General features: G+C 44.4%; 2 protein-coding genes across 3 annotated transcripts; one reads left to right on the plus strand and one right to left on the minus strand.

The window, feature by feature from the left end:
- Positions 1 to 1,025: 1,025 nt before the first annotated feature.
- Positions 1,026 to 24,120, minus strand: LOC106605522 (CUB domain-containing protein 1). Of its 2 annotated transcripts, XM_045718612.1 has the most exons (11): positions 23,917 to 24,082; positions 22,620 to 22,766; positions 20,428 to 20,667; positions 19,769 to 20,137; positions 19,219 to 19,590; positions 15,302 to 15,499; positions 14,549 to 14,935; positions 13,394 to 13,583; positions 13,052 to 13,218; positions 7,685 to 7,772; positions 1,026 to 1,768 (listed from the first exon to the last, which is right to left on the minus strand). In XM_045718612.1, the coding sequence occupies exons 3-11, from the start codon at positions 20,486 to 20,488 to the stop codon at positions 1,291 to 1,293; spliced, it is 2,310 nt and encodes a 769-aa protein (XP_045574568.1). In that variant the 5' UTR covers positions 20,489 to 20,667; positions 22,620 to 22,766; positions 23,917 to 24,082; the 3' UTR covers positions 1,026 to 1,290. The 2 variants fall into 2 exon arrangements, with proteins under 2 accessions (XP_045574568.1, XP_014056738.2); XM_014201263.2 differs by lacking the exon at positions 22,620 to 22,766 and having other exon boundaries at positions 1,027 to 1,768; positions 23,917 to 24,120.
- Positions 4,841 to 7,253, plus strand: LOC106605523 (uncharacterized). Its single transcript, XM_014201266.2, has 2 exons — positions 4,841 to 5,148; positions 6,042 to 7,253. Exons 1-2 carry the CDS (start codon positions 4,896 to 4,898, stop codon positions 6,569 to 6,571), a joined length of 783 nt encoding a protein of 260 aa, XP_014056741.1. The 5' UTR covers positions 4,841 to 4,895; the 3' UTR covers positions 6,572 to 7,253.
- Positions 24,121 to 24,351: the final 231 nt, after the last annotated feature.

Raw genomic sequence — 24,351 nt, forward strand, 5'->3', positions numbered from 1 at the left:
GTTCGGGTGATTGTGGAGGCCAGGTCATCTGATGCAGCACATACTCTCCTTCTTGGTCAAATAGCCCTTACATAGCCTGGAGGTGTGTTTTGGGTCATTGTCCTGTTGAAAATCAAATGATAGTCCCACTAGGCTCAAACCAGATGGGATGGCGTATCGCTGCAGAATGCTGTGGTAGCCAAGCTGGTTAAGTGTGCCTTGAATTCTAAATAAGTCTCTGACAGTGTCAACAGCAACGCACCCCATCACACCTCCTCCTCCATGCGTCATGGTGGGAACCACACATGCAGAGATAATCCATTCACCTACTCTGCGTCTCACAAAGACACGGCAGTTGGAACCAGAAATCTCAAATTTGGACTCATCAGACCAATGGACAGATTTCCACCGGCCAAATGTCCATTGCTCTTGTTTCTTGGCCCAAGCAAGTCTCTTCTTCTTATTGGTGTCATGTAGTAGTGGTTTCTTTGCAGCAATTAGACCATGAAGGCCTGATTCACACAGTCTCCTCTGAACAGTTGATGTTGAGATGTGTCTGTTACTTGAACTTTCTTTATTTGGGCTGCAAGCTGAGGTGCAGTTAATTACCAATTTCTGAGGCTGATGAACTTATCCTCTGCAGCAGAGTTAACTCTGGGTCTTCCTTTCCTGTGGCGGTCCTCATGAGAACAAGTTTCATCCTAGCACTTGATGGTTTTTGTGACTGCACTTGAAGAAACTTTCAAAGTTCTTGAAATTTTCCGGATTGACTGACCTTCATGTCTTAAAGTGATTATGGACTGTTGTTTCTCTTTGCTTATTTGAGTTGTTCTTGCCATAATATGGACTTGGTCTTTTACCCATTAGGGCTATCTTCTGTATACCACCCCTACCTTGTCACAACACAACTGATTGTCTCAAATGCATTAAGAACATTTATTCCACAAATTAACTTTTAACAAGGAACACCTGTTAATTTATATTAATTCCAGGTGACTACCTCATGAAACTGGTTGAGAGAATGCCAAAAGTGTGCAAAGCTGTCAAGGCAAAGGGTGGCTACTTTGAAGAATCTGAAATATAAAATATATTTTAATTTGTTGAACACTTTTTTGGTTACTACATGATTCTATGTGTTATTTCATAGTTAATGTCTTCACTATTATTATACAATGTAGAAAATAGTAAAAATAAAGAAAATCCTTTGATTGAGTAGGTGTGTCCAAACTTGACTGGTACTGTACATGCTATGAATAGAAGGGCTATGGTACTGTGCTTGGCATATACCCCCAACCTACAGTCCACTCCCTTTCAGTCATGAGCCTCTGGCTCCACCGTTGGAGCCTGCTCTGTGTTCATATTGTTAGGTTGAGACTGTACAGGGGTGTCACCATTGCTTCTGGAGCTGTACAGCTCATTGTCCACCATAGGCTGCTGGGCTTGGCTTAAGGGTCTATTGGGGACGGGTGGGGCAATATGGGATGGGGGCACAAAAGGCTGGTAGATGCCCACCTCTGGACGTTCAGTGGCTGTCCCCAGAGAGAGGGGCTTAGTCTCTGTGGGCCCAGTAAAGCTCTGGTACACATCCACAGCCGGGTCTCCATAAACACCCATCTCTGCCCCGTCTCGCAGGAGATGGCTGTATACAAGTGTGTCCTCGATCGAGGCGTAGATGTGGGACTCGTTGTCTTTTCGTGATTTGGGGAACCTCCCGTTGTGCCCTGGCAGGAAGCTGGTCCCATTGGGGTTGTAGGTGGACACTTGGTGAGACAGCTGCCTTTTCTTCTTCCTACTCAACAGGAGGGAGATCAAAACACATTATCACACACAAGGTAGGCTACTGTAAAGAAAGCAAATGATGTTGTCTTAAATAGTCACACTTATTAAGTCCCATAATTATATAAAGACCCTATGTATGTGTGCACATATCATGACAAAATAAAAAGTTATTAGTCAACAGCGCCGAATACTACAGGTGCAGACCTTACAGTGAAATAATTACTTACGAGCCTCTAACCGACAATGCCGTTTAAAAAAATACGGATAAGAATAATAAATAAAAGTAACAAGTGATTAAAGAGCAGCAGTAAAATAACAATAGCGAGACTATATAAAGGGGGGTACCGGTACAGAGTCAATGTGCGGGGTCACCGGTTGAGGTAATATTTACATGAAGGTAGAGTTATTAAAGTGACTATGCATAGATGATAACAACAGACAGTAGCAGTGGTGTAAAAGAGGGGGAGAGGAGGTGGGAGGCAATGCAAAAAGTCTGGGTAGCCATTTGATTAGGTGTTCAGGAGTATTAAGGCTTGGGGGTAGAAGCTGTTTCGAAGCCTCTTGGACCTAGACTTGGTGCCCCGGTATAGCTTGCCGTGCGGTAGCAGAAAGAGCAGTCTATGACTAGGGTGGCTGGAGTCTTTGACAATTTTAGGGCTTTCCTCTGACACTGCCTGGTATAGAGGTCCTGGATGGCAGGAAGCTTGGCCCCGGTGATGTACTGGGCTGTTCGCATTACCCTCTATTGTGCCTTGCAGTCGGAAGCCGAGCAGTTGCCATACCAGGCAGTGATGCAACCAGTCAGGATGCTCTTGATGGTGCAGCTGTAGAAACTTTTGAGGATCTGAGGACCCATGCCAAATCTTTTACGTTTCCTGAGGCGGAATAGGTTTTGTCGTGCCCTATTCACGACTGTCTTGGTGTGCTTGGACCATGTTAGTTTGTTGGTGATGTGGACACCAAGGAACTTGAAGCTCTCAACCTGCTCCACTGCAGCCCCGTCGATGAAAATGGGGCTGCAATCATCTCCTTTGTCTTGATCATGTTGAGGGAGAGGTTGTTGTCCTGGCACCACACGGCCAAGTCTCTGACCTTCTCCCTATAGGTTGTCTCATCGTTGTCGGTGATCAGGCCTACCACTGTTGTGTCATCGGCAAACTTAATGATGGTGTTGGAGTCGTGCCTGGCATGAGTGAACAGGGAGTACAGGAGGGGACTGAGCATGCACCCGAGGGGCCCCTCTGTTGAGGATCAGCGTGGCGGATGTGTTGTTACCTACCCTTACCACCTGGGGGCGGCCCGTCAGGAAGTCCAGGATCCAGTTGCAGAGGGAGGTGTTTAGTCCCAGGGTCCTTAGCTTATTGATGAACTTTGAGGGCACTATGGTGTTGAACGCTGAGCTGTAGTCAATGAATAGCATTCTCACATAGGTGTTCCTTTTGTCCAGGTGGGAAAGGGCAGTGTGGAGTGCAATAGAGATTGCATCACCTGTGGATTTGTTGAGGCCGAATGCAAATTGGAGTGGGTCTAGGGTTTCTGGGATAATGGTGTTGATGTGAGCCATGATCAGCCTTTCAAAGCACTTCATGGCTACAGACATGAGTGCTACGGGTTGGTAGTCATTTAGGCAGGTTAACTTAGTGTTCTTGGGCACAGGCACTATGGTGGTCTGCTTAAAACATGTTGGTATTACAGACTCGGACAGGGAGAGTTTGAAAATGTCAGTGAAGACACTTCCCAGTTGGTCAGTGCATGCTCACAGTACACATCCTGGTAATCTGTCTGGCCCTGTGGCCTGTGAATGTTGGCCTGTTTAAGGGTCTTACTCACATCGGCTACGGAGAGCGTGATCACACCGTCTTCCCGGAACAGCTGGTGCTCTCGTGCATGTTTCAGTATTATTTGCTTCGAAGCGAGCATAGAAGTAGTTTAGCTTGTCTGGTAGGCTACTGTCACTGGGCAGCTCTCGGCTGTGCTTCCCTTTGTAGTCTGTAATGGTTTGCAAGCCCTGCCACAGCCGACGAGCGTCAGAGCCGATGTAGTATGATTCAATCTTAGTCCTGTATTGACGCTTTGCCTGTTTGATGGTTCGTTGGAGGGCATTGCGGGATTTCTTATAAGCTTCCGGGTTAGAGTCCCGCTCCTTGAAAGTGGCAGCTCTAGCCTTTAGCTCAATGCGGATGTTGCCTGTAATCCATGGCTTATGGTTGGGGTATGTACGTACAGTCATTGTGGGGTCACGTCATCGATGCATTTATTGATGAAGCCAATGACTGATGTGTTCTACTCCTCAATGCCATCGGAGGAATCCCGGAACATATTCCAGTCTGTGCTAGCAAAACAGTCCGGTAGCTTAGCATCTCCTTCATCTGGTCACTTTTTTATTGATCTAGTCACTGGTGCTTCCTGCTTTAATTTTTGCTTGTAAGCATGAATCAGGATAGAATTATGGTCAGATTTGCCAAATGTAGGGTGAGGGAGAGCTTTGTATGCATCTCTGTGTGTGGAGTAAAGGTGGTCCAGAGTTTTTTCCCCCTCTGGTTGTACATTTAACATGCTGATAGAAATTTGGTAAAATGGATTTAAGTTTCCCTGCATTCAAGTCCCCAGCTACTAGGAGCGCCGCCTCTGTGTGAGCGTTTTCTTGTTTGCTTATGCCGGAATAAAGCTCATTCAACGCTGTTTTAGTGTTCCCGAGAAAGCAGTATATTGTTCGCGTCAGACTCGTTAAAGGAAAAAAGGATTCTGCCAGTCCGTGGTGAGTAATCGCTGTCCTGATGTCCAGAAGTTATTTTTGGTCGTAAGAGACAGTAGCTGCAACATTATGTACAAAATAAGTTTTAAAAAAAGTTACAAACAACGCAAATAAACAAACAAAAAACACATTTTACCGGCGCCATACAAGTAATCCTTTATTACCATTTTTTTAAATTGAAAAAACCTCGGAATGTAGCTATATTAATATAGACAAGCTACAGTACAAGTAAAATAAACATAGCCTAGTTAAATACAGGTTAAATAAATAAATGTATCTCCACAACACTCCACTCCAGCAGGTGGTGATAGTGTAAAAATGTGTTTAGAAAAAGGGCCGTGGAACAGGAAAAACACTTGCTAGCAGCTAGTTAACTAACAAAATGTTGCCTAACATAAAATCATTGAGAATGTTGCTTAACATGCGATTAAAAGCGGCTGTCGATGAGCTATTCGGGGCAGTTGAAACAACGATAGCAGAGTACCAGCAAGAATTATGCCGTTCAAAAGAGGAGAAAGACCGAACGATAGCAGAGTACCAGGAAAAAGTGTCCCGTTCGGAAGAAGAGAACGCCCGGCTACAGAGGCTGCTGGATGTTGTTCTTAACCCAGAAATAAAGTTACAGAGACTAGAAGGTGCGTTCCTTATTAGCTAAGCCTGTAACAACCATCATTTTATACAGATAGCTAATGCATGTTCATCATTTCAATTTGAGTCATCACTAAATTTTCATCCAATTGGCGACAGATTTTCATGCGTTTTTCTTTCTAAAATCAGCATTAAGAAAATTCGAATTTTACCCACCAGTAGTTTCTACCAAACGGTGTACGTGACGTAGTGCACACTGTACTTTTTCGTTTAAGGTTTCATGTACCGAATAAAAATCAAAAGTTCAATATGTTTCCATCACATTTTCAACTCTACCAATAGTTTCGTCACAAACTGTCCCTTTAAATAGCAAATGTGTCTACTCTGGTCATGGCACGTGTGTTCTAGCCAACAGCTCGCATAAAGCCTATACCACAGGCTGTCCGGGTAAACTAGTCTACATGAGATTATTATGGAAAATAGCGAGAATATTATTATTTGTCAAGCATCCATCAAGTCATTAGAATAAGACCCTCAATATTATTCACCACCTTGTTAAATTTATAATGCATTTCATCTGTTGCCTAATAAACTGCATGGTTTGCCATACACTTTATAATCCCGTGACTCCAAATTTACTTAGATGTGTTTATTATATCAATGTTTGCATATAAAGGCGTTTGCACCGTCTTTTATCGCATCATTTATTTTACCGACACAATAAGATCACACTATGTCAAACGAACAAATTATCTGTAGGCATTTATACAACCGTACCGAAATGGTATGACTTGTATAAAACTGTCTGGAAATGTGGTTACTGTGTAGCTCAAAAGTTACATGTATCTGGCTAGAACACATTTCTTGTAAGCCAACATCTCAGCATTTGAATGTACTAGCCAATGTACTAGCAAAGTATGTCATGCTCTTTTTCCTGCAGACCTCCAGCAGCTCACTCTCTCCATCTCCGAAGAGGTTCCCCTTGAGCAGCAGCACTGCAAGCAGGATTGTAGTCCCGGTCTGGGGCAGGAGGACCCTTCTCAGATTAAAGTGGAACAGGAGGACCTATGGGTCATCAGTCAGGGACCAGAGCAGCTTCAAGCGATGGATTATGATACTGATGATACTGATGATTCTGCTGATACAGAAACCTTCATATCTACTGCCAGAGTAAAATGTGACTATAATCAGAACCCAAGTCAGTCCTCACATCTTTACCAAATTTTAACCCAAAGTGAAGAAAACACAGAGAGGAATGAGCTACCCAGCACCACAACACAAATTGAACAGATTAAAATGGAGTTCTTCAGTGACTCTCAGCCCCCATCTGCAGTCAATTCAGACTGGTCTGAAACTCAGAGTGAGAGCGGGGAAAGTGTTGATCAGATGGAGAGTGAAGGACCTCCACTCAAGTCAAGGAGAACACAGACTAAAGCTGGACCAAGCTTCCATGTCTGTTGTCCCATCTGAAATCCCCTATCTCAAGTAATGCTGTTCGTCATTGTAGAATATGTGCAAAACCTTTTATCACCATGACGTCTCTAGTGATTCATGCCCATAGACATACACAGCTATCTCGGTGTGGTATCTGCAGAATAACCTTTGAGTCTGTAGAAAGTTTGAAAGAACATCTACATTTTCACGTTGCAAGTACAGGATCACTTTCTTGTTACATCTGTGGTATATGTTTCACAGAGGATGAGGAGGTTTTGCTGGAAGAGCATATGAGCAATCCCAAACTGAAACTGGATCGCTGTCTTGTGTGTAAGAAACATTTCGATACTCGCCATTGTCTGACATTGCATATGAGGACTCACACCAGGACTCTTGATCAGGTTGGAAAATTGAAGACTGGCCCGACCTGGGCCTATGACCTGCGGCCTGAGCCTGTCCATATTATGCCTTTACAAGCAGTCTTTTTTTATTTTGACATTGTAAAAACAATGTGAACGTTAGGGAGGAGTAGCCTATATTGTCGTAATCAAACTTGATTAAAACACTACAGCAGTTCTTGCTGAAGAAATCACTGATAAAAAATGCTTCAGTTCCATATCCTAGTAAAGGAAGCCTGAGTAAGGCCGATGTAGGTCTGCTGAAGGTCTGTGTATACTGAAATGCATTTTTTTTTATATCAAATAAACTATTGAATGGAGAGTGTCACGAATCGTCTTCTAATGCATAGTTGCCATATGTACTCAAAAGCACGCTTTCTCAGACAGATTAAGCCTAATCCTGGACTAAAAAGCACTTTCAATGGATATTAATCTCTAATTGAATAGGAAAAATTATAACCACAAATAGGTGCTAAGTGACATAAAAAAATCAAAGGCCAGACACTTTGAAAGTTAAAAAGCCTTCAACGTGAGCTAAAACATTAAAATACACCAACGTGTATTGGCTTAGGCCTTCAGGGTGTCCTTAGTTAGCACCTAGTTGTGGTTATAACTTCTGCATTACCATTCCTCTGCAAGAGCACTTGTGGTTGTTTTGGAATACGCTCCTACTTTTTCTTGGAGATGAATCTGTCTGAGAAACCATCCCAACATTTATCATGAAGGGCTAGAGAAAAGGTAGCTCACTTACTTGATCACCACACAAACGACAGCCAACACAACCACCATGAGAACCAGCAGAGCTGCCACCGCACTCAGAATGCTGGTCAGAAGCAGGTCTTAGGAAAAGGAACACACACACAGGTCAGTATTCACTGATATCCCATTATCAACCCACTCACTAACATAATGTTTCAAAATCGGAGGCTGATAACATTTAATATACAAAACATTAGGAACACTCTTTCCATGACTTAGACTGACCAGGTGAATTCTGGTGACAGCTGTGATCCCTTATTGATATCACTTGTTAAATCCACTTCAATCAGTCTAGATGAAGGGGACAAGACAGGTTAAAGATGTATTTTTAAGCCTTGGGCAAGAACAGGGTATAGTAGTAGGTGCCAGGCACATCGGTTTGTGTCATGAACTGCAACGCTGCTGGGTTTTTCAAGCTCAACAACTTCCCATGGTTATCAAGAATGGTCTACCACCCAAAGGACATCCAGCCAACTTGACTCAACCAGGGCCGGTCCTTGCCGGTCTGCCACCTGTCGTAGAATTACAACATTGTTAATCACATTACTTTTATATTAGAATGTATCCCTATATCAGTACATTCACACTGTCTGTTATATCTAATAGGCAACAGAACAGTGTTCTTAGAACTCTATGTGTCTGAGAGGAGCCGCTGAGATTCTAACGCTGACAGTAGATTTACGATGGCTTGGTGATAGGACAACATTCCATTCCATGATTACTGTCTGTGTGCCTGTCTGTCGGTGCCAGGGAGACCCTAGCTCCTTTTTCTCTCCCATATGGCAGATGAACACTGAACTTAATAATTTGAGGGAATGACCTAGTGTCTATGTTACATTAGTATTTCTGTATAAACAAGCAGTAAACGACCTTGAGACAGAAACCTGTTGCGACGTAATCGTGATGTCTGTTGCATGAGAGCACAATGTACCTTCGTATACATTCTCTCATCTGTGATTTGTCATGAACATCCAGGAGGATGGACTTTGCTTTAAAATGCTGTGGCTTAGTCCTGCTGGTTGAGTTCTCAGGGATCACCTCCAGGGTGGTTACTGACCAACTCCATTACTGCACTAATTAAATAATAAAGTTAAATTGTTTTGAAGAAATCTAAAAGTCTCTCCGTTGATTAGAATAATTCCACCACACGCCCTAGGCGAGACCAAAACTAGAATACTCCCAGTAAGCGAGAAAAAAACGTCTAAAAGATTTGGTCTGGATTGGATCAAAAATCAATGTCCATGGATTTGTAAATCAAGGCCGATCCGGACTGCACCACAAAATGACACCACAGATAACACTGCTACTCCTACTGCTCTCTCCTCGTCTGACTACGTGTTCTCGCATACCCCTAGAGCATCGAGCCAGCGGGGTGGTGGCACTGGAATCCTCATCTCTCCCAAGTGGACATTCTCTCTTTCTCCCCTCACCCATCTGTCTATCTCCTCATTTGAATTCCATGCTGTCACAGTTACCAGCCCTTTCAAGCTTAACATCCTTATCATTTATCGCCCTCCAGGTTCCCTTGGAGAGTTCATCAATGAGCTTGACGCCTTGATAAGTTCCTTTCCTGAGGATGGCTCACCTCTCACAGTTCTGGGTGACTTTAACCTCCCCACGTCTACCTTCGACTCATTCCTCTCTGCCTCCTTCTTTCCACTTCTCTCCTCTTTCGACCTCACCCTCTCACCTTCCCCCCCTACTCACAAGGCAGGCAATACGCTTGACCTCATCTTTACTAGATGCTGTTCTTCCACTAATCTCATTGCAACTCCCCTCCAAGTCTCCGACCACTACCTTGTATCCTTTTCCCTCTCGCTCTCATCCAACACTTCTCACTCTGCCCCTACTCGGATGGTATTGCGCCGTCCCAACCTTCGCTCTCTCTCTCCCGCTACTCTCTCCTCTTCCATCCTATCATCTCTTCCCTCTGCTCAAACCTTCTCCAACCTATCTCCTGATTCTGCCTCCTCAACCCTCCTCTCCTCCCCTCTCTGCATCCTTTGATTTCCTCTGTCCCCTATCCTCCAGGCCGGCTCGGTCCTCCCCTCCTGCTCCGTGGCTCGACGACTCACTGCGAGCTCACAGAACAGGGCTCTGGGCAGCCGAGCGGAAATGGAGGAAAACTCGCCTCCCTGCGGACCTGGCATCCTTTCACTCCCTCCTCTCTACATTTTCCTCTTCTGTCTCTGCTGCTAAAGCCACTTTCTACCACTCTAAACTCCAAGCATCTGCCTCTAACCCTAGGGAAGCTCTTTGCTACCTTCTCCTCCCTCCTGAATCCTCCTCCCCCTCCCCCCCTCCTCCCTCTCTGCGGATGACTTCGTCAACCATTTTGAAAAGAAGGTTGACGACATCCGATCCTCGTTTGCTAAGTCAAACGACACTGCTGGTCCTGCTCACACTGCCCTACCCTGTGCTTTGACCTCTTTCTCCCCTCTCTCTCCAGATGAAATCTCGCGTCTTGTGACGGCCGGCCGCCCAACAACCTGCCCACTTGACCCTATCCCCTCCTCTCTTCTCCAGACCATTTCCGGAGACCTTCTCCCCTACCTCACCTCGCTCATCAACTCATCCTTGACCGCTGGCTACGTCCCTTCCGTCTTCAAGAGAGCAAGAGTTGCACCCCTTCTGAAAAAAACCTACACTCGATCCCTCCGATGTCAACAACTACAGACCAGTATCCCTTCTTTCCTTTCTCTCCAAAACTCTTGAACGCGCCGTCCTTGGCCAGCTCTCTTGCTATCTCTCTCAGAATGACCTTCTTGATCCTAATCAGTCAGGTTTCAAGACTGGGCATTCAACTGAGACTGCTCTTCTCTGTGTCACGGAGGCTCTCCGCACTGCTAAAGCTAACTCTCTCTCCTCTGCTCTCATCCTTCTAGACCTATCTGCTGCCTTTGATACCGTGAACCATCAGATCCTCCTCTCCACCCTCTCCGAGCTGGGCATCTCCGGCGCCGCCCACGCTTGGATTGCGTCCCTACCTGACAGGTCGCTCCTACCAGGTGGCGTGGCGAGAATCTGTCTCCGCACCACGTGCTCTCACCACTGGTGTCCCCCAGGGCTCTGTTCTTGGCCCACTCCTATTCTCGCTATACACCAAGTCACTTGGCTCTGTCATATCCTCACATGGTCTCTCATATCATTGCTATGCAGATGACACACAATTAATCTTCTCCTTTCCCCCTTCTGACAACCAGGTGGCGAATCGCATCTCTGCATGTCTGGCAGACATATCAGTGTGGATGACGGATCACCACCTCAAGCTGAACCTCGGCAAGACGGAGCTGCTCTTCCTCCCGGGGAAGGACTGCCCGTTCCATGATCTCGCCATCACGGTTGACAACTCCCTTGTGTCCTCCTCCCAGAGTGCTAAGAGCCTTGGCGTGACCCTGGACAACACCCTGTCGTTCTCCACCAACATCAAGGCGGTGACCCGATCCTGTAGGTTCATGCTCTACAACATTCGCAGAGTACGACCCTGCCTCACACAGGAAGCGGCGCAGGTCCTAATCCAGGCACTTGTCATCTCCCGTCTGGATTATTGCAACTCGCTGTTGGCTGGGCTCCCTGCCTGTGCCATTAAACCCCTACAACTCATCCAGAACGCCGCAGCCCATCTGGTGTTCAACCTTCCCAAGTTCTCTCACGTCACCCCGCTCCTCCGCTCTCTCCACTGGCTTCCAGTCGAAGCTCGCATCCGCTACAAGACCATGGTGCTTGCCTACGGAGCTGTGAGGGGAACGGCATCTCCGTACCTTCAGGCTCTGATCAGGCCCTACACCCAAACAAGGGCACTCCGTTCATCCACCTCTGGCCTGCTCGCCTCCCTACCTCTGAGGAAGCACAGTTCCCGCTCAGCCCAGTCAAAACTGTTCGCTGCTCTGGCACCCCAATGGTGGAACAAGCTCCCTCACGACGCCAGGACAGCGGAGTCAATCACCACCTTCCGGAGACACCTGAAACCCCACCTCTTCAAGGAATACCTGGGATAGGATAAAGTAATCCTTAAAAGATTTAGATGCACTATTGTAAAGTGGTTGTTCCACTGGATATTATAAGGTGAATGCACCAATTTGTAAGTCGCTCTGGATAAGAGCGTCTGCTAAATGACTTAAATGTAAATGTAAGGTGTTGGTCCGTGCTTCTGTGCTCACTGAGGTGTAGCCTGAAATTGAATTCCAAAAGACGTCGGCTTGTGCTTACTGGGGTGTAGCCTACCATGTGGACCCCAATGGAATTTTATGAATGCCCATCCATGTGCTAGGCCCACTGTTTGTAAAACAGGCCGTTTCATTGGCTTCATTAGTACGGATTCCTGTGACTAATCAATTTGGCTATTTAAGCTCTGAATATCAGCTACCAACTTTATCAGGAGTTATCGTGAGCCTATTTGCACAGCGTGAAATGCAAAAGTACTTTTTTGCTATGATCAGCTTGTCAAAAATGGAGGGATACAAACTTGAAACCACTGATCACGACAATGGGTTGAAACTCCTGGAAAACAGTTGTGATTGTCCATTCCATATTGTCCATTTAACTTTGACCTATCCTGTTTTTAGGATATGTTGTTAACACGACAGCGCATTTTTTATTTGATTGAGCGCCATTTAGATTAGGCTATTTAATGGGAGAAACCTGTATGATGTAAAAAGTGTCCGTCTCATTACATTATCATACATTTTATCTCCAGTCTGTAGGCTACAGAAAAGGCCACATACTCTTTCTACCATATCCTATATCTGCTACATGATTCATGTTAGATCATTTTTTGGACTGAATGTTGGTGCAGAGCAGTGATGCATCTCTCCAACAGAACCCCGGAGAGGCTCGCTGGGAATGGACAAGCAAAATATTTTGCGCCCTTGCCTTTGACAAAGTGGGCACTGCTTATCAAAGGGCGGCATCAACGCACACCTAACATAAAGGCCATATGCCACTGGTTGAGAAAAATTGTCATTGTTTGGTCAGTTTAGCTCAGAAAATGGTCAGTTTACCTCAGAAAATGCCACCCTCGTCAATCTGCCGCCATAGGCAGCTGCCTAATCCTACCTAATGAGTGAGTCTAAGCTCCAATGAATTCAGTTTGTTCTGAGGGCAAAATGGGGGGAGTGCAACTCAATATTAGGAAGGTGTTCCTAATGTTTGCTATATTCAGTGTAGTAAGACCAGAATGAACAAAATATCAGAATAGTATAGGGAAATGCTGAGAAACATGGAGCGTTAGATTTTCACTGCAATTTCAAATTCACTTTAAACAAACAACCTATGGAGAGGGCAAGAGGAAGAAGGGAGTGAGAGGAGATAGAACAACATTGCTTATCATGATGACTGCTACACACGGTTGGTCACTCACTCTTGTCCTTGTGCAGTGTGATCTGTGTGAGCACGCTGAAGTCTCCTCTCTCAGGCATACAGTTGGACATGTTGAGGTAGAAGCTCTCTGAGACGGTGATCTTCCTGCCTGCCTCCTCGTCCTCCCGCCGGCTGTACATCTCCTCCAGGGAGCCCAGGATCTGCACCCTGATCAAATCAAATGTATTTATTTACAGCACGTCATAAAGCGCTTTACAGTAATCTGGCCTGGACCCCAAGACCAAGCAAGGAAGAAGCAAGACCACAGTGGCCAAGAAAAACTCCCTAGAATGAAGAAACCTAGAGAGGACGTCTCAGGTACCCCATACTATTCTAGTTGTACCTGATGCCAGTGTGGCGGTTGCTGCACTTAGGCTGGCTGATGTTGTCGAACATGAGGTGGGCTTCCAGCTTGGAGGGGACATCGACGATCCAGGACACAGTGGAGTAGGACTTCATTCCCACAGGCCAACTAGGGGTGGCCAGGAGAGTTGGTACTCCTTTCATTGGGTATACCGTGAAGATGTATCTCTCTGTATGTACATCAGGGGGAGAATAACATATTTGCAGTTACAGTACTACTTTTATATAAAACAATTTATTAAAGATGTAACTTCATGGCCAAAAGTATGTGGACACCCACTCGCCGAACATCTCATTCCATAATCATGGGCATTAATATAGAGTTGGTCCCTCCTTTGTTGCTATAATAGCCTCCACCCTTCTGGGAAGGCTTTCCACTAGATGTTGGAACATTGCTGCAGGGACTTGCTGCCATTCAGCCACAAGACTATTAGTGAGGTTGGGCACTGATGTTGGGCGATTACGCCTGGCTCGCAGTCGGCGTTCCAATTCATCCCAAACATGTTCGATGGAGTTGAGTTCAGGGTTCTGTGCAGGCCAGTCAAGTTCTTCCACACCGATCTCGACAAACCATTTCTGTATGGACCTAGCTTTGTGCATGGGGTATTGTCATGCTGAAACTTTGCCACAAAGTTGGAAGCACAGAATCATCTACAATGTCATTGTATGGTGTAGCGTTAAGATTTCCCTTCACTGGAACTAAGGGGCCTAGCCCGAACCATGAACAACAACAAAAAACGTCGGACTGCCAGATGGTGAAGCGTGATTCATCACTCCAGAGAATGCGTTTCCACTGCTCCAGAGTCCAATGGCAGTGAGCTTCACACCACTCTAGCCAACACTTGGCATTGTGCATGGTGATCTTAGGCTTGTGTGCAACTGTTCGGTCATGGAAACCCATTTCATGAAGCTCCCTACAAACAGTTATTGTGCTGACATTGCTTTTAGAGGCAGTTTGGAACTCACTCGGTAGTGAGTGTTGCAACCGAGGACAGACGTTTTTTTACGTGCTACGTGCTTCAGCACTCAGAGGTCCCATTCTGTAAGCTTGTGTGGCCTACCGCTGAGCTGTTGTTGCTCCTAGACTTTTCCACTTCACAATAACACAGTTGAACCTTTAATTAAAACATGTTACCTGCAATCTCCCTGGTGAAGGAGATGTTGAGTAAAGGGTGTGAGAATGGCCACCTCTCTTTCCCTCCCATGGTCGAGGCTGAAGCTGTGATGGACACGTTGGTGTGGACCTGGACTTTGCGTATGGCTCCCTGAGGGCAGAACTGACCCACGGTGGTGCCGTCATCGTCCTCGGCCACGGTGAGAGTGACAGAGCCGTTGCAGGGTTGTTCTGGCAGGGACTGTCTGAGGTTGCCAGTAGTGGGCAGGAGCTCTACCGTGCCATGCTGAGGGGGACGGAGGATCCAGGTGACACTGCCCAGGGGGGCGGGAAGACACCTCTCCAGGACAGGCGCTGTCAGAGGGACAGGGGCTGCTGCTGCTGGGCAGCCCCTCCACTGACGGCACTCTGAGAAATGGAGAGGAGGTAAAGGATACAAACCAAAATAAAGTTTAATATATACCATGAGTTTGTGGTGCCTTAGGATCTCAAGAAGGACAAAGTATTTGTTCATCCTAATTACCACACTCCAGATATTGTTTAAAGTGTTAGGGAAGCCAAAAATGTAGCATTGAATCGCAGTGATTGTTTAGTTAGGGCTTAAGGCCACACTCACACACATGTTGAACGGTATATCATGTTATTCTTCTATGACTTCAAGCCAGACCAACACAATGAGAGGTTAGTGACTGGGCGAGCAGCATAGTGTTAATAATAATGCTTATGGTTATATAACTCAGAGCAGAGCAGTGTTGCTAGTTAGGCCTTAGTTACCAATGATTCTGATGGCGGTCAGTAGCAGCTCCTGACATGGGCAATCCTGGAAGGACAGCTGAGAGATCTTCCCTGAGGGAACAGTGATTTTCTCCTGGATGACAGAGTTCAGCTTCAGCTCACAGTCAGACATGAGGTTAGTCTTCTCAATATGGAGGGAAAGCCTCCGCTCTTTCCTCAGGTCCACGTTGCACAACACTGCAAAGTATGTCACAGTAACAAATCAAATACATGTAGCTGCACATCAACTTCCACTGACTAACTTACTATAACTCATGCGGGCCCACAGTAGAATTAAGACAAGGATTTCACATTTAGGAAGAAGAATACCAAAAGTCTGCCCCAGCGGCAATCTGCACTGTTAAAAGCTGTATACAGTTGAAGTCGGAAGTTTACATACACCTTAGCCAAATACATTTAAACTCAGTTTTTCACAATTCCTGACATTTAATCCAAGTAAAAATTCCCTGTCTTAGGTCAGTTAGGATCACCACTTTATTTTAAGAATGTGAAATGTCAGAATAATAGTAGAGAGAATGATTTATTTCAGCTTTAATTTCTTTAATCACATTCCCAGTGGGTCAGAAGTTCACATACACTCAATTAGTATTTGGTAGCATTGCCTTTAAATTGTTTAACTTGGGTCAAACGTTTCGGGTGGCCTTCCACAAGCTTCCCACAAGAAGTTGGTTGAATTTTGGCCCATTCCTCCTCACAGAGCTGGTGTAACTGGGTCAGGTTTGTAGGCCTCATTGCTCACACACGCTTTTTCAGTTCTGCCCACAAATTTTCTATGGGATTTAGGTCAGGGCTTTGTGATGGCCACTCCAGTACCTTGACTTTGATGTCCTTAAGCCATTTTTCCACAACTTTGGAAGTATGCTTGGGGTCAATGTCCATTTGAAGACCCATTTGTGACCAAGCATTAACTTCCTGACTGATGTCTTGAGATGTTGCTTCAATATATCCACATAATTTTCCTTCCTCAGGATGCCATCTATTTTGTGACGTGCACCAGTCCCTCCTGCAGCAAAGTACCCCCACAACATCATGCTGCCTGATGCTGCCACCCCTGTGCTGCACAGGTGGGATGGTGTTCTTCGGCTTGCAAGCGTCCCCCCTTTTTCCTCCAAACATAACAATGGTCATTATAGCCAAACAGTTCTATTTTTGTTTCATCAGATCAGAGGACATTTCTCCAAAAAGTACAATCTTTGTCCCCATGTGCAGTTGCAAACCGTAGTCTGGATCTTTTATGGCGGTGAAGTCATTTCCTCTCCTTGTTTGGGCGGCGGTCGGCGTCACCGGTCTTCTAGCCATCGTCGATCCACTTTTCATTTTCCATTTGTTTTGTCTTGTTTTCCTGCACACCTGGTTTCCATTTCCCTCATTATTTGTTGTGTATTTAACCCTCTGTTCCCCCCCATGTCTTTATGTGGGATTGTTTGTTGTAAGTGCTTGTGCACTTGTTTACTGGTGCGCGTCGGGTTTTTGTACCCATATTCTGTTGTATTTTTATGCCGTTGTTTTTTTGGATTAAACTGCTCCGGCTACTACCAAGTTCTGCTCTCCTGCGTCTGACTTCCCTGCCACCAGTTACGCACCCCTTTACAGGCGGTTTTGGAGCAGTGGCGTCTTCCTTGCTGAGCGGCCTATCAGGTTATGTTGATATAGGACTGGTTTTACTGTGGATATAGATACTTTTGTACACGTTTCCTCCAGCATCTTCACAAGGTCCTTTGCTGTTGTTCTGGGATTGATTTGCACTTTTTGCACCAAATTACATTCAAATCTAGGAGACGGAACGCGTCTCCTTCCTGAGCGGTATGACGGCTGCGTGGTCCCATGGTGTTTATACTTGTGTACTATTGTTTGTACAGATGAACGTGGTACCTTCAGGTGTTTGGAAATTGCTCCCAAGGATGAACCAGACTTGTGGAGGTCTACAATTTTTTTTCTGAGGTCTTGTCTGATTTCTTTTGATTTTTCGATGATGTCAAGAAAAAAGGCACTGAGTTTCAATGTAGGCCTTGAAAACATCCACAGGTACACGTCCAATTGACTCAAATGATGTCAACTAGCCTATCAGAAGCTTCTAAAGCCATGACATCATTTTCTGGAATTTTCCAAGCTGTTTAAAGGCACAGTCAACTTAGTGTATGTAAACTTCTGACCCACTGGAATTGTGATACAGTGAATGATAAGTGAAATAATCTGTCTGTAAACAATTGTTGGAAAAATTACTTGTACAAAGAAGATGTATAGTTTGTTAACAAGAAATTTGTGGAGTGGTTGAGAAACGAGTTTTAATGACTCCAACCTAAGTGTATGTAAACTTCCGACTTCGGCTGTATATAAAAGCTACAGTAATCCCCTTTTGTGGTTGTAAACATTAACCACAAGACAGAGTGGTTTGTCAAATTACCTCTGATCTAAAAGCTCCATGTTATTATAATGAATTGGAATATGTTGGATCTCTACAACTACATTAGCTATTACCACTACTACTACATTATCTAAATACATGTGACACTACACAACAATTGGCCTTAAAGGGATGGTCACCCATCCCTTTGATACTTTATAATAATTTGGACAAGATGAGCAAAAAATGCTAATATACAGTGCATTCGGAAAGTATTCACACCCCTTCATCTTTTCCACATTTTGTTAATTTACAGCCTTATTCTAAAATGGATACAATACATTTCTTCCTCATCAATCTACAAACAATACCCCATAATGATAAAGCAAAAACAGGTTTGTACATTTAAAACATTTTAGAAAAAAATACCTTATTTACATAAGTATTCAGACCCTTTGCGATGAGACTCAAAATTGAGCTCAGGTGCCTACTGTTTCCATTGATCATCCTTGAGATGCTTCTACAACTTGATTGGAGTCCAGCTGTGGTAAATTCAATTGATTGGACATGATTTGGAAAGGCACACACCTGTCTATATAAGGTCTCACAGTTGACAGTGCATGTCAGAGCAAAGACCAAATCACCAAATCATCACTCTTTCTAAAGCTGGCCGCCCGGCCAAACTGAGCAATCGGGGTGGAAGGGCCTTGGTCAGGGAGGTCATCACCTGGACAATACCATCCCTAAGGTGAAGCATGGTGGTGGAGGCCTCATACTGTGGGGATATTTTTCAGCGGCAGGGACTGCGAGACTAGTAAGGGTTGAGGGAAAGATGAATAGAGCAATTCTCTGAACATCCTTGAGTAGCCTAGCCAGAGCCCGGACTTGAACCTGATCGAACATCTCTGGAGAGACCTGAAAATAGCTGTTCAGCGACACTCCCCATCCAACCTGACAGAACTTGAGAGGATCAGCAAGAAGACTCGAGGCTGTGATCGCCTAAACCTGTTTTTGCTTTCTCATTATGGGGTATTGTGTGTTGATAGATGAGGGGAAAAAATGATTTCATCAATTTTAGAATAAGGCTGTAACGTAATAAAATGTGGGAAAAGTGATGGGGTCTGAATACTTTCCGAATGCACTGCAGGTACCGTGACTTCAGTTGAGTCTCAGTGGGAGGAGCTATAGGAGGATTGCCTCAATGTAATGGCTGGAATGGAAAAGATTGCCTTCTGTGTTCATACGTGTTAGGAATTGAGAGGGAAAGAGCAGGGCTTTCCACAAACTCACACATTATTCATCCTCTCCTTTTTTACTAAAGCTGTGTTTTCCAAACCATTCCTGGAGAACACCTAGCCATTCCACTTCCCTATTCCAGTACCAGCACACCTGATTCAAGTAATCAAGAGTTTGATGTAGTTGACCAGTTGAATCAGGCATGCTGGTAATGGAAAAGATAAAGTCAGTCAAATTGCTGGGGATACTCAAGGATGGTTTTGGTAAAAGTTTTCTAAAGCCATCTAGTTTATTGTACTCAGTGTCCTGTAGTGACCTGGAAGACTCCTCCTCTTGGCTGAAACCTTGAAGCGGAGGGAGAGACCAGTGGAGCCGTCTCCGATCCTGTTCATCTCACAGTTCCTTAGGATCAGGGTGAAGGAGTCCCGACGTTGGGCCGGCTGGGGGTCCGACAGCTTCTTCACCACCGCGAACTGCCCGTTACTGTGGCGATACTCCACGGCCGGCTCCTTCTTCAGGCACTGCGGCTGGGTCTGACCCAGGAAGACAACCGTAGCGTTGTGTTTGGGAGGGACCACAAACTTCCACTCCATCAGGTCATCGTCAGGGAAACTATTCGGGTAGTTTGGGGAGAGGAACTCCGAAGACGACGTCCCTTCCGGTAAAGTCACTTTGAGGACAGCAAGTGCTGAGGGACAATGATATGTTGATGAAGTGTCAGAAAATACAAGGTTAACCAGGTCCATTAAATCATGGCTGTGGCCATGACTAAAAACATACAGACATAAGTAATCCATTTATATTAATGAAATGAAAACAATGCGATTTTATGTCAGTTATCTGAAACCACTGTCTGACCAACTCACATTTGATTTCCTCTCCAACAGACAGGTTGAACATGGTGGGGATCAGTTTCCGTCCTCCAGTGACCTCCAGAGAGAGCCTTCCCTGGTTCAAGACCTGAGCCCCAGAGACGCTGCCGTTCCTGCAGTACGTCCCGATGGCAGCCTCCCCTGTCCTCTGGAGGGCTAGCAGGGTATACGTGTGCTGGTCTGGACATCTCTCAGAGGGCAGGATCTGTCTCAGCCCCATCTGGGTGAAGTCCAAATGGAACGCCCGTGGAACCGGGGCCTTCAGGTTCCAGATAAAGGTACGGTTGAAGTTCTGGAGTGGAAGCGTTCCGGTTCTAGACTCAATGGGGATGATGTCTCCATTACAGGACTTTGTGGTACAATCTGATGGAAGGAGGGTAGGAGTTAGAGGAAGTCAATACAGAGAGACACACACACACAGGTATGCTCACACACACAGTCACATATGGAGTATGTATTATGAAAATGCACACAGGTATCCCTCTTGTAAACACTATGTAATAGCAATATAACAACAGTGCACAATGTGCCTATACTGTAATGCCACTGTATTTCTGCACCATGTGGACAAGCTATAGACACTCTAAGGACACTATGGACACTCTAAATACCATGGAACCACCACCATTATATTTTTCATAGAGAGTTCTTACCTATTTCCCTGACCACCTCCACAGTGAAGACTTCCTCTGGTTTGGTGCAGGTGAACTTCATGTTCACAGCAGCTTTGGGGTCTGTCAGCAGCACCACATAATCACTTCCAGCCCTGGAGCAGGACTTCTTCAAGCCTGTACCGGTGCATACAGTACACTTTGACCCCCTGCTGCGCTCTGAACTCTGGCTGATGTTGAGAGTAGTGCCCTGGTCAGGGGTGAGGGTCAGTGTCACACCCTCTGAAAGAACAACAACCAAGGAAGGGATTGATGAATTAAGGTAGAAGAGTGGCATCAGTTGTTCTATATCACATGGGTATTTTACATAACCACACCTCTATCAAAAGTATATTAATTTGTACAAAACATAAACAGAGTCTTAGAATACAAAACAATGTCCTTTTTTTCTCTGGCTGTCATGTAGAACTACTACTCAGTAGACAGAAAAGACAACTGATGTTTTTCTCAGCCTGACCTCATGTCCTTTTTTTGCTACAGCGTGTTAGAAAAGTCTCATATGACTGAGGGAGTGTGAGGGAGTGTGTAGGGAGATGATCGATGTCAACAGCTTGGCTCCACTTCCTGTATGACTAACCAGCCCCACGTCTGTGAGCTAGGGCCTACTGAACAAACATAGGCCTGGTCGTTCAACAGTTCAGACTGCCATATATCTGTGAGGCTGTATCCGTAAACGTCCTTATCTTTAGACAATCACTCTCTTCATCTGTCTCTCCCTCTCTATCTGAAGCACACACACACACACACAAGCGCTCTCTCTCTCCTTCTATCTGTCTGACTTATGCTTTCCCCAAAACCTTACCTAGTAACATAGCAGAGATGTAATCTGATTGTGTGACTGTTTGACATTGGAGATGTTACTGGGAAGCCTTGTTTGTCCCTCGCTGTTACATGTACAGCTATTACAGTCCAGCTGTCACTGTTGACAATGGGATAAGATGTGTAAGCCACAACTTACGGGGGCTTGACTAAACATTATTCTGCCTACCTAGCTATATCATTACAAACCAAACTGATCCTACAGATTGTAGAAAAAAGAACAAAGGGATGTGCTGCTTGAATATAATAGTAGATATTTGTAAATTGAAGGTGCTCTTGATAAAGGGGTTAATTGGTCATCAAAAAAACAAAGAGGACCAAGGCACTCTAAGGCCTTTTAAATATATGAAGAGTGCCGGATCCTCGTCCTCCTTGTTTTTTGATGCTGATCCTATTGTCTGACCTATGCAAATACTCCCCCCCCCCTGTAATCTTCAATGCAAACTCAGTGGCCCTGGTCTACATATAGAAACTGATAAGCCGTTGTTCCACCTGAATCCTAATAAAATATTACATGAGTTGGAAGCTCTTTCCTTAGTTAGTTGGCCTCTGGATAGAACCGATGCATTCAACAGTCCTCCCATCATTCCTATTTATCCACTGAACCAGACTCATGCATTAAAGATGTTTTCCTATGTTTATTCATAAAGCACAACATGGGCCAGTCAACATCTATGTTGTCTGTCATTTGCATCCCATCTACACACTTTTGTTTTAGGAAACTGACTGGCCTTTCAACGGTCTGTGTGTGGTTGTGCCAGTGTCATCAACAATTATTTAATGCGTAGTCTACCTATAGAATACATCCTCTTCCAATTCAAGAATATCCCTGCAACTTCATAATACTGTTAGTGTCCATCAGGAAGTTTTATCATGGGAAACATTTCATAGAACATTTCATTGTATACATATCTACATTTCAATCTTTATAGTAAAGGGACAATTACAATGACCTAGTCATGAAATAAAAAGGAACTAAAATAATTTCCCTATTCTTCAGTTTAAAAATGTTTTTTTTTTTTACAGAATCACAATAATCACAAATGTATTACGGTTCACTTCTAAATGTTTAAAACTATTACCAAATTAAAACAAAACCTTAAAATAATAATTCTGTTTACTGACACTCAGCAGTGACTAGCCCTATATTGGACTAAAGGAGCCTAATGTTACTCCTTAGTCCAAGAACCTTACATGTTCTGTTTAATGGTGCATTGGCTCTGGAAGCCAAAACAGCCAAATTCCTCCATCTAAACGTGAATCGAATCTCAATTACGGTATGGTTTTAGAAACATAAATCCCTCTAATTTCATATCACATTAAAATAATTTCACAAATGCAAAATACAAACTTACTGTACTATACACTGCTTTCATTGGTTTTAACACAGTTGCAGCAACACAGTATTGTGGCATCTGTCTTCCATCTACACACAGGAGTTTGGAGAAGATAGTTCCTCCTGCTGTGTTCTGGTCAAATTGGACCGATTTACAACTTTCTCTCTGAAAAATGTAGTTCATTTAATCCGATTGTTATAAGGTTCCATGACTTATTCCACACAAGGCATCTGAACACACAAAATACATTTTGATGATTTTCATAAAATGTTGAGTGTTTTATTTCACTTTTGTACACCTGTGGTGTTCCTGGTCAAAAATGACCGGTCATTAGAAATGAATGGGTGAGACTACAAATAGTGTATAAAACTGAGTTCAGGCACATGCCCATTCATCAGATAGACACACTTCCTCTCCCAGACCCCAACATGCATGTGTGTTTAAGCACACACACACACACACACACACACACACACACACACACACACACACACACACACACACCTCACTCCCCTTCTTGGCTTACATGGCAACCCACACGGGAACTTTTCCCCAATAGAATCTTTCCCCCACGGGAACCACATCTGTTGGCATTCTCACAAACAATTGCAACATTGTTTCAATAATATATAGAACTTTTCTTGCAGCTCTGGTATATAAAGCTTTTTTGAGGCCTTGCTCACATTTCATTCTGTGGCAGCACAATGACCAAACGATTTACTGTATGTGAGGCTCTTGATCATATCTTTGATCATGACACTGGTGAGGAGGAGAGAGTCCTTGTTCAACTTTGACACAAAGTAGTCTGTGATAAATAGCACAATATGTTTCATCTGAGTATTTATTATAGTCTTAATAATCCATACATTATGCTTTTTTTTACTCAAAAACTAGTTGTATGAGCTCAGGTCAATGAGGCCTACAGGCCATAAATAGCAAATAGAAGTTCAAAACTTCTGTTCACAAGAACTTAAGTTAATAAAAAGATCTAACACAACATTATGTGATAATATATGTATTATTATGGATTTATAATCAGCTATAAATAGGCGGTCATTTTGGACCGGCAACACTGAATTAATTTAACGTGAAACGAACACCACAGGAGGGTTAATTAGCACAGGTAGTCCACTATGTCTTCAATCTAACCCTATAAAGATGTGTATCAATTTAGCCGAAATGAAAGACAAGGTCCTTATGCTTCCAAAACCGTACCGCAAGCTACGCTTGTTATCGTTCGAACCGAGCATCGCGGCTCTTAACAAAACTCCCCTATTATGTGTAATGTAATGGAACTGAGTAAGCGGTGACTTACCTGATAGAACGAACACGGCGTACGCCATCCCCAAAAGCTGCAGAGCCCAGCCGACCGTTGATAAAGTCATGCCTTTATTTTCAGCGTCGGTATCTCAAACGATAAGCTATATAACTGAACTAAAATTGGCACAAGTCGCGACTACGGCTTTGCACCTCCGTGTAGTTCTTTCGCTTTGAGTACAATGGGTTACACCTACATTTGCTGTCCTGCTGTGTGACATCACGTCTCAGGTAAGGCGTTCCTCTTGCAGTCATTTTGACAGGTGAGTTGTTGCTTGAAGAATTGCAACATATTTGAACTCGGTGCCGTTTTTTAAAAGAGTTTCTAGAAAAATAAGCTTTAATGTAATACAAAATGAACAGACTGAGGTCTGATAGGTATTTAGTCAAATCTAGCCTTTTAGACCTCGATAGCAAGCTTCACTGGACCAAT

Source organism: Salmo salar, chromosome ssa05 (assembly GCF_905237065.1).
Source record: "Salmo salar chromosome ssa05, Ssal_v3.1, whole genome shotgun sequence".
Lineage (NCBI taxonomy): Eukaryota > Metazoa > Chordata > Actinopteri > Salmoniformes > Salmonidae > Salmo > Salmo salar.

Excerpts from the sequence above, each read along its gene's own strand:
- LOC106605523 (XM_014201266.2), top strand. The coding sequence starts at position 4,896 with ATGTTGCCTAACATAAAATCATTGAGAATGTTGCTTAACATGCGATTA. Across the intron at positions 5,149-6,041 it reads AAAGTTACAGAGACTAGAAG|ACCTCCAGCAGCTCACTCTC; the intron begins GTGCGTTCCTTA and ends TTTTTCCTGCAG.
- LOC106605522 (XM_014201263.2), bottom strand. The coding sequence starts at position 23,986 with ATGACTTTATCAACGGTCGGCTGGGCTCTGCAGCTTTTGGGGATGGCG. Across the intron at positions 20,668-23,916 it reads CGCCGTGTTCGTTCTATCAG|AGGGTGTGACACTGACCCTC; the intron begins GTAAGTCACCGC and ends TTGTTCTTTCAG. Across the intron at positions 1,769-7,684 it reads GTCGTTTGTGTGGTGATCAA|GAAGAAGAAAAGGCAGCTGT; the intron begins GTAAGTGAGCTA and ends CCTGTTGAGTAG.